General features: G+C 43.5%; 1 protein-coding gene across 2 annotated transcripts in view; it reads right to left on the bottom strand.

The window, feature by feature from the left end:
* Positions 1-1,156: 1,156 nt before the first annotated feature.
* LOC119008357 (collectin-12-like) overlaps positions 1,157-9,468 on the bottom strand; it is a 36,098-nt gene continuing 27,786 nt past the window's right edge. Inside the window, exons 1-8 of one of the 2 annotated variants that reach the window (XM_037078533.1) lie at positions 7,283-7,636; positions 6,258-6,344; positions 4,664-5,707; positions 3,760-4,257; positions 3,128-3,264; positions 2,882-2,991; positions 2,117-2,262; positions 1,157-2,028 (exon numbers count right to left, since the gene is read on the bottom strand). In XM_037078533.1, coding sequence (XP_036934428.1) covers positions 2,009-2,028; positions 2,117-2,262; positions 2,882-2,991; positions 3,128-3,264; positions 3,760-4,257; positions 4,664-5,707; positions 6,258-6,344; positions 7,283-7,472 — 2,232 coding nt within the window. In that variant the 5' untranslated portion in view covers positions 7,473-7,636 and the 3' untranslated portion in view covers positions 1,157-2,008. Of the gene's footprint in view, positions 2,029-2,116; positions 2,263-2,881; positions 2,992-3,127; positions 3,265-3,759; positions 4,258-4,663; positions 5,708-6,257; positions 6,345-7,282; positions 7,637-9,468 lie in introns of those variants that run through there. The other variant, XM_037078534.1, reaches the window with a different exon arrangement.

Here is a 9,468-nt window from a genome sequence, read left to right as displayed (position 1 = left end):
TACTGTGTAGAGTTTTGTGATGACCCTCACACTGAGTCATACGCAGACAATCTCAGTGATGGAATGTAACTGAGTACATTTACTCAAGTACAATTTTGAGGTACTTGTATTTTACTTTCAGATTTCTGTTTTCTGCTGTTTTATATTTCGACTCAACTACATTTTGGAGGCAAATATTGTGCTACTTTACTGCTTAATTTATTTGATAATTTCACAATCTTATAATTATAAGATTATATTATTAATTAATATTAGTTACCCTGCGGATTAAATTCTGCATCAGAGGCAAAATACTGTATTTTTAAATGAATTTATTTTAGCGGCAAATGGATGCAAGAAACAACAACATCCCAATAGTGAAAAAAGGCTAAATATCGAATATATTGAATAACCAGACAGGGCAGTAATTCATTGATGCTTTCAGATAATTCATACTGTGTATATAATTAACATTTGTTTATGGATGGGTTGATTCACTCAAAAATAGCTTTACACTTAAATGTGCAAAATGTAAGAATTGTAATTAAATGAAATTAGCAACAAAGAATGAATAACAGCTCTGACATTTGTGTATTGTGATGCAAAGATATAGACTAAAGTTAGCATGCTAGCCAGCTAACCCTGATCTATCCTGGTTTACAGCTCCTGTGCTGGTGTCGTAAACACAGACACCCTCCTGTTTCTCCAAACGTCCAGTCCAGGCTGTTAGCAGCACAGCTAACTGAGCTAACTAGCTAGTGGCAGCTACAGTTAGCAGCAATTAGCAGTTACTCCAGCGATTTCTGAACATATTTATTTTGAGAATGAATTCCACACTTGCCACATTACTTTTTAAGAGCAAGTGTTAATCTTAGTTCACTTTAGCAATGCTGATGATCGTAACATCAAAAAACAAATAGGGAGTATATTGCTGGTGTGGCAGCTATTTGCTATTTTGGTGTTCACGTTGCTAACACAGGAGCTTTAAACCAGGATGGGCCAGGGCTAGCTGGTTAGCACGCTAAACATTCTTTGCAACATAATAAATCAAACCAAATAAAATAAAATAAAATCTTTAATTTTAAGACTTTTGTTTATTTTGAATGATCGGATACTAGATCTGTTTTTCTGTTCTGCAAAAAGATGTACAAACAAGCCAACAAATACAAACACGTCGTGGGTTTTACATTTTTATTTGTGAGCGTTTCCTTCATCTTTCGTAGTGTTGTTTAAACTCAAGCGTTTATCTATAACAGGAAACAGTACCTGAGTGCAGAAAATGGCACATTTTATATTCGTAGGTAGGATCCACAGATTCATAATAAACATATATGTACGCCTGTAATAGTGAAAAATAAATCTCATAATCACAAAATACTGTATCATACAAAGAGTATTAAACCGTAAACTTGCAGTCTTGAACTCAAGCTGACTGTGACATTTTCCTGTATTCATGTGTAAATACTTCATTTGTTTCTACTTGTTTAAATGAAAATGCTATAAAGACATTCATGAGGTTAGATAGCAGGCTCCTCAAGGATAGCATATCAGCGACTTTTAGTTTTTTGCGCATCATTTTGCACCTTTTCTATTTTAAGAAAACTAAATAAAGCACTAAGGTAAGTCCACTTGGCTTCATAGACTTCAGAATTTCCTACAAAACTTGCATAATGAAATATACATTCAGATAATCAGTTGCACATGGACTACAGTTTTATAAAATGCATTTCAAAAAACCATAAAAATATTTATATATATATATATATATAAATCAATTGGTGGTTTGGTACTTTAAAAAATAACAGTCCTCCTTTCTTTGATTGCCCTGCTGTATTGCACTTGCTGGTAAAGTTGGACTGGATTCACTTTGGAGGAGTAAGGCATCCTTTGCTGCTGCAGCCCTGGGCTCATTTAAAAAAATTTGTCCCTTTGCTCTCTCCATACGGACTCTCCATGCGCTGCGTCACTGGACCGGGGGCCACATGGGGGAAGTCTAGCTGCTCACTGCAAGCTCCCTTTCAAGACATCGCTACGATCCGGGCAGTCTCGCTGAAAAAGAAAGAAAAAGAATGACGTCAGGAGGAAATCCTAAACATACAAGTATAGCAAGACGAGGAAGAGAGAAAAATAGACATACAGGTCTCCATTTCCTTCTCACAAATGTAGCTTATGAGGTCTTCACAGAAGAAATCATTCCACAATCCTTCATGGATGAGACCAGCACAGTCCTCTCCAATTTCATGCCCGTGGCCCCAGTTGTCAGGTTGACCGGGCTTCCACTTCCTGCAGGAAAACAACAGGGGGCGATCACACATCAGATTTAGTGTATTCTACCAAAGAAGATGCTGGAAAACCACAGAATAAAAGACAATAAACCGGAGCAGGAACTGAAGTTGGATCATCTGATATCTTTGGCAGATTTTTAGAAATTTTAAGTGAGACCACCGGAGAAGTGTAGATCCTTCAGGTCAACAAGACTTTTACTCCATAATTCTTTGTTCAGATTTTAGCAGATATTATTACCTTATCCTTGATCTGAAGATTTGAGAGCTTTAATGTTTTTCTAAAAGTAGGATTTTTGCTTTTTTTTCTGCCCTGTGTACACATGCAAAAGAGAGTGAACTGCTCTGACCCGGACCACCCTGAATAAATAAAAGGTTTATTGAATGTGAAAGTTTTGTTTGGCCAGCAGGAACAGACGAGTGGAGTTTTTCATGCAGCTCTGAGAAATCTGAAAATACCAGAACGTGGAGATTTTCAGAAGACTTTCCTTGTTTGCTTGGTATCATTTTGTGTAACCAAAAGCTTGTTATTATTGTTGGGAAGCAGCTCTGAAACTGAATATCCACCTCAGGAACAAGATTTTCCCAGTGATAGATGTATTTTCTGATCTGATACTGACGTGAAAGCAGGTTCCGTCCCGTCCAGCCAGCGCCAAACATCCTCCTCCTCCCTGTCTGTCAGACCCATCCAGAAGTAACCCTTTCCAAAGGTCTGCTTCTTCAGCCATTTCTGAGGTCACACGAGGACAGAAAAAAAGCTCTGAGTCACAGGTTCCCTCACACATTACAAAGCAGTGACAACCTTTCCTTCCATTACATAATAAATTGAGTGGATTTTTTATTCTTGAGGTGCAAAAATTAGTGACCTGTTCCTCCATATCATTGATGATCAACAATGAGGCGGACGTTGATTCACAGGTTGCCCTCGCGTCATCAAAACTGTGCAGGTCTTTGGAGAAGAAGTAGCACTTGTCTCTGTAGTTTACCCAGTCATGAGGACATCCTGCCAAACAAAGACATTTCGTTTAAACTGGCGATGGGCTTTTTTTGGTTTAACTCATGACTCCATCAGCATACAGATTGGTTCAAAAAAAGTTATGAGTGTGTGTCACTGTGAAACTACAACAGGAAGAACCATTGTTTTCCCCAGTAACTATCCCCGGTTATCAGTGGAACAACTGGAATAACTGAAGAAAGAACCCTGCTGATGGTGAAGAGAAGGAAAGAGAAACCGAGGTAAAACAAGAGTGAACAGACGGGCATTCACTCAAAGGAGATCGCTCTGGTGTTGTGTCAAAGTGTTTTACCTCACTGATGTTTTTTTTGTTTCATGCTTGATGCCGTTCTGATTTGCTGGTGGTTTTTTGCTTGGTTAGTGAAAATAATGTCTTGGACAAATAAATCAGAGGCAGAGCAGAGGCGGGGTTTAATGATAACAGGTGGGAAGGTGTATGAAACCAAAGTGTTGAAATGTGAAGCTACAACTGTAAAGTCGTACCTGGGGCCCATAGTGTGGGAGCTGCTGCCTCATCCTGCAGAGACACAGGGCCTAAAGGAATTGATGGACCTCTGATTGGATGCCCTGGCTGCCCAGGTGGTCCCGCTGGCCCCGGAGGCCCCACTGGTCCTGGCAGTCCCCTTGGTCCCTGCTCCCCAGCTGGTCCCATTGCACCTCTGATACCCGGTGGGCCCTGTGCCCCCTGAGGACCAGGCTGTCCATCTCTTCCAGGCAAACCAGCAGTACCTGGCTCTCCTTTAGCTCCCGGAGGCCCAGCCCTCCCTCCTGACCCTCGGGAGCCTTTGGATCCGGGGCTGCCAGGTACGCCTGGCAGACCTTTTAAACCTGGTAGGCCAGGTTGTCCTGGGTAGCCCTGTTCTCCTCGGGTTCCTTGTAGCCCTGGAGGACCCTTTTCACCTTTCTCTCCTTTCTGGCCAGGCTGACCAGGTGGCCCCTGAGGTCCTTTGTCCCCTTTGGATCCCCTGGGACCAGGAGGACCTGGAAAATAAGAAATAGGGTACGAGATAGTGAAACAAACTTTTACAAGAATAGTACTACATTTTGTGTTTGTTTTTCTTGCTTGACTTATATGAGTGGATTGAAATGATACTCCAGCAGCCAGCAGCTGGTTAGCTTAGCTTAATGTCTGGCACATCATTGCAGGAACCACCAAAATCTTTCTTCAGTGGATTTTGTTCCCTTCTGACAAATTCAGGCAAGCGATTCCCCCATTTTCAAGTCTTCAAGTCTTTCCAAGCTTAGCTAACCCTAACTACTGTAGCTTCATATTCAGTGTACAGACACGAGAGTGGTAAAAGTCTTCTTACTTATCGTAACCCTAAAATGTCAAACAGTACCTCTAACACTAAACAATTAACTTAAGCAGCAGTCACACATCTCTCACCCTTTAAAATAGTGAAGTTGGTTATTAGCTGTGAGTGCTTGGTGTCCACCAGCTTCATCTCCTCCATGACAATCGAGAGATTGTTGACCTCCTTGTCCAAACGGGCAGCCAGCTCCTCCTGCTGGGACCTCAGGCTGGCTGCATCCGTACTCATATCTGTCATGCTGCTGTTGAGGTTCAGCAAGAAATCCGAGTGACGGCCGACGGTCTCAGAGCAAGTGCGTAAATCGTTCAGCCTGAGGTTGATACCGCCCAGGAGCTGTGTGGTGAAGCTCATGTTGCCAGTTACGCGATCCATTCTCTGCTCGGACTCATCAAGCCGCACCTCCAGCCGGTCAAACTTGGTGGATGTGAGGTTTCTGAAGTCCCTCTGCTGGTCCAGAATCTCCCTCAGGGTCTGGTCATGAGCGTCAGCCAGGCTGCTGATGTTCTGGAGCTCGTTGGACATGAGGGTGAGCTGTGATCCCACTTCCTCCAGGCTGTCATTGTTGGCCTTTGCAAGAGTGGAGGCATTACTGGCCATAGCCTGCAGGTTCTCCACCTTACCACGAAGCCACTCGGTATCAGAGCGCGTCTGTCGGGCCGTCTGCTCGAGGCTCTGAAAGTCATTGCGCATCTTCTGGATGGCCTGGCTTGTGTCGTCTACTGAGCGCTGCAGGACGGCGATGAGGCCTCTCTGCTGGGCCTGGGTGAAGTTGAGGCTGCTGATGCTGAGCAGTGCCTCATCCTTAAGCTTCACCTGCTGCTGGAGCTCTCGCTGCAGCCTGGCTGTGTCCTCCTGCAGACCCCCGATGATGCTGCCATAGGACTGCAGGGTGCTATTTACAGAGTGCAAGGTGGCAGTGTTGCTATCCAGCAGCCCCTGAACGGAGCCCTGGTTGCTCTGGATGTCTGAGCCAATATTCTCCAGCTGACTCAGCTTAGCTTGATCGCCGTGGATGCGTTCCTCCACCGCAGACAGCTGCCTCTGGAGAGTCCAGATGTTGTTCTTGAAAGCCTGGATCTCTGTGGTGGTATTCTCCGACTTCTCCCCCGCTTGATCATCTGAGGACGGAGATTTGCACAATAAATCACAAAAAAATAAAAATCCAGCCTCAGTGCAGCTTTTAGGCAAATTTAAACCAACATGCAAGGCGTCAAAAAGTCTGAGGCCACTAGTCAAGATAGTTTTATCCCACACTCATCTCAAAGGAGATGAATTTCAGAGTATCTTAGTATTTGGTATGTCCTCCTTTTGCTTCAACGACGGCATGCACTCAAGGTTGCATGGACTCCTCAAGTTCGCAGAAAACCTAAACAAACAGTTCATCTGTGACAAGGTTGCTTTTCCATCTCTCAGAGACCTCAACCTGATGTATTGATTGTCTGATGAGGTGGTCACCTAGGGTCTGCCTGATTGTGCATTTGGATACAACTGATCCAGCTTCTGTAATGTGTTTTAGAGGTCCATGCACTGCCGCCTTAGAGACCTTAAGTCTGGCCATCATTTAATCCCCGACAAAGCCGCTCTTTGACTTCTAACACTTTCTTTCACTTCCAGAGACATTTTAAATTTGGTCTCAGACTTTTGTACCCCTCTGTACATAAAACTTACCTAGCTTTTTCAGGTCAGTCTCCACAGCAATTATCTTTCCTCCATAGTTTGCGATACCTTCAGACACACTGTCAACTCTCTGCACCACTGCAAGAGAACACAGGATGGGCAGGACAAAGGTTAGTGTCACAGTCTCATCACAGGCTCTGTCCTTTATTAACAGACCACAACTGCCTCCAACCACAGACATCATATATAAAAGGGATCAGAGTGGAAACCGATGAAATTCAGCGACAGATCCTATAAGAGACATTTCTACATATCTTGTAGGCATGTAATAAAGGTGGACTTGATTAATGTAATCTCCGGGTTTAGGTCAGATTTGGAGTGTGACAGACGGAGAGGGACGTGGATGAAGCGGAATTCGGAGTGGGCTTGCAGTTAAATTGAGGGTGAGAGGAAGGAGGGATGGAGAAACATCAAGTCAGCAAAGATGGAGTGGGTGGTCAATGAGACTGCGGTTTGAGGTGCACGGGGAGACACTGGCGAGGGCCCTAGGGGACAGGAAGTGACCTAGAGGGGGGTCCTCAGTAAACAGGCGGATCAAAGACAGCCCGGAGGAGACAGACGCTGTGGCAGGGAGGCTCTTCACGCCCCCACAGGCGACACCGGCGTTCATTTCCTCTGGAATGTGTCTGGGATTCCTGGGAATCAGCCCACAGGGTGACACTTCCTCTAAGTGGGAACTGCATGGGCTCCTCTGCTGGGAAGCTGCATCCCACCTGTTTGCTCCTCCTGAGGTCAAGTCACCAGAGAGACTGGATGAGCTGGTTTAAATCCATCCTTCCTTTAAAACGAGGACACAGGTAACACATTTTTTATGGCCTGATTAACTCTAAGAGTGAGAATTCAAGTGATAGAGATACTGGTAGTAAAAAAATTGTACTGAAATGATGGAACTAGGGGGCACTCGAAAAAAACCCATAAAACCTAAACTCAACAGTGATGTCTGCAGAGAAGGAAGCATACTTGTACTCATGGACGAGAGGTAAGCTATGTGAGCTAACTAAGACTGTTAACCTTACATCTCAGCCGAGGAGGACTGATGTTTACATCCTTTGCTGTCACAACCACTAGCCTGACGAAGCTACCACCTTCTTCTTGCTCTCTGCATTCGCATAAAGACTGGCAACAGGGTGAAACAGCCAGCCTAGCTCTGTTTAAAGGTAGCAAAAACAGTCTGCTAGCACCTCTAAAGCTTTGTACGGACTTCATGCTAAGTTAAGATAGCTAGAGCTAGCTTTACAGAGAGACATAAACACAAGCCTGATGAAGCTGCCACCATCCTCTGACTAGCTCACCTGAGCATAAAGACTGGAAACAGAGTGACACAACTAGCCTGGTTTAGTAGCATAAGCAGCCTGCTAGCATCTCTAAAGCTTCCTAGTTGCCTTGTTACATTGCGACATGTTATGGTTTTATGATGTTTTAGGGAGCAGCACTAACTGTTTCCCCCTGTTTCCAGTCTCACTAAGCTAAGCTAGCTGGTGGCTGCTGGTGGCTCCTTACTTAACAGACAGACATATGAGTGGTATCAAATTTCTCATCTAACTCTCAGCTGATACCCTGATATGTGTGCTAAGCTAAGCTAAGCTAAGCTAAGCTGTCCTCTACTCCAACCTTACGTTTACCCTACAGACATGAGTACCAATCTCTCTGCAAGACAGAAAATAAGTCTCAAATTCTAAATCCAATAGCTGAGCAAAAGAAAATTGTTCTTCTGTTTCCTAACTGCAAACAGAGAGGATTTTTCTAGTGTTATGGAAAATGGCCTCCTGGTTACCCCTGAGTTATTGACACTGAAATGTTTGGGAAAATTCAAATTGGAAAATGAATGTTTAACCAATATGGTCAAAGCTGCTTTTTGTTTCCTTTCTTAACCCGGTTAGACGTCATATAAATTCACCCAAAGTCGTCTCATGGAACAAATAAACACATTTAAAACCATTTGAACCTATAATGTTATCCAGGGATTACCAAATTATTCTCAGTCATGAGAGGAGAGAAAACGGTGAGCTGGAAAGGAAATGTTCCACACATCAAACTCAATGGGACACATTTCCAGGGACAGAACGTACAGTTCAGCATCACAGAGCACAAACGACACTTTGACGTGAAGTCCGCAGCCTGAACCATCTACAGGTTACACCTGTGTCGTATTGTTCCTCTCGCCGACACTTACACATGTACTGGTCTAGAAACTGAGACTAACATGAACAAGACTCCCACATACACTTTTCTGGTCCTTGTCCACATGTTCTCACCGTGTACTGGCCTCCAGAGAGACTTGTTGCACCACACTGTGGCAAAATTAACCATAAAACACACATGCAGAGAAGTTGCAACAAGTCTCTAGAGGAAAGGCATGTATTTATTTTAGTCCAAATGTTGTAAAAATGAGCTGTTTTGTACCCAGTTTGAGCTCCTTCCAGTTCTTGTGTGGGTGGTTCTTAAAACTGCCTGTTTTGTCTTGTAAAATCCAACTTCCTTATATATATATATAAAAAGTCAGAAAAAGTATAAATAGTTATGAAGTGAGTGAACTGTAAACTCTGTGCTTTAGTTGTTTAATCATTTCTATCAGTGGGAATCTCAAAACTGTTACGAGAGATGAAAAATGATCAACATTTACACTTTAAATCACACAAATAATTGTGCTGTGCAAAATGTCACCTTGATCTCTTTTTTCAAACTCAACTGGAGAGATTAAATCCTCAACCACTAACTGACAATGATACTTTTTCTCTTGCCTTGTGCCTTGTCAGTGTGCTCTGACTGGCAAGCTGCTAAAATCCAGATGAGAGGAGAGGAGCTGATCTACAGTTTGATGTGTTCTTCTGGGCCGCTTTTAACCAATACCAATACTCAGCAATTACAAGAAGCTGCAGCAAGTGAATCATGGACTATATTTTGCCCCTAATTTTGCCTTTTAGGCTACAAAGAGGCTACTGAGGGCGGTTGTACCTTCAGTCTTAAGTCTGGGTTGGGTACTGTTCACTTTTGAACATTTAAAGCCAGTTTGTTTTTGGAGTGAAAGACATTCACACAGAGATCGAGGTAACATGCTCAGATTGTGTCCTCTTCAAACCCATTTCCTTTCTCTCTTTGAGAGAAAATGAATGGGATTTCAACCCTCCAGAGTCCAGAGACGACCTCATATTGCCTTTGGTCGTGTCAATCAAGGCAACAGGCTGTATGAGTCGCTGCTAGA

The sequence above is a fragment of the Acanthopagrus latus genome, chromosome 19 (assembly GCF_904848185.1).
Source record: "Acanthopagrus latus isolate v.2019 chromosome 19, fAcaLat1.1, whole genome shotgun sequence".
Classification (NCBI taxonomy): domain Eukaryota; kingdom Metazoa; phylum Chordata; class Actinopteri; order Spariformes; family Sparidae; genus Acanthopagrus; species Acanthopagrus latus.
This window is presented reverse-complemented; position numbering and strand designations above follow the sequence as displayed.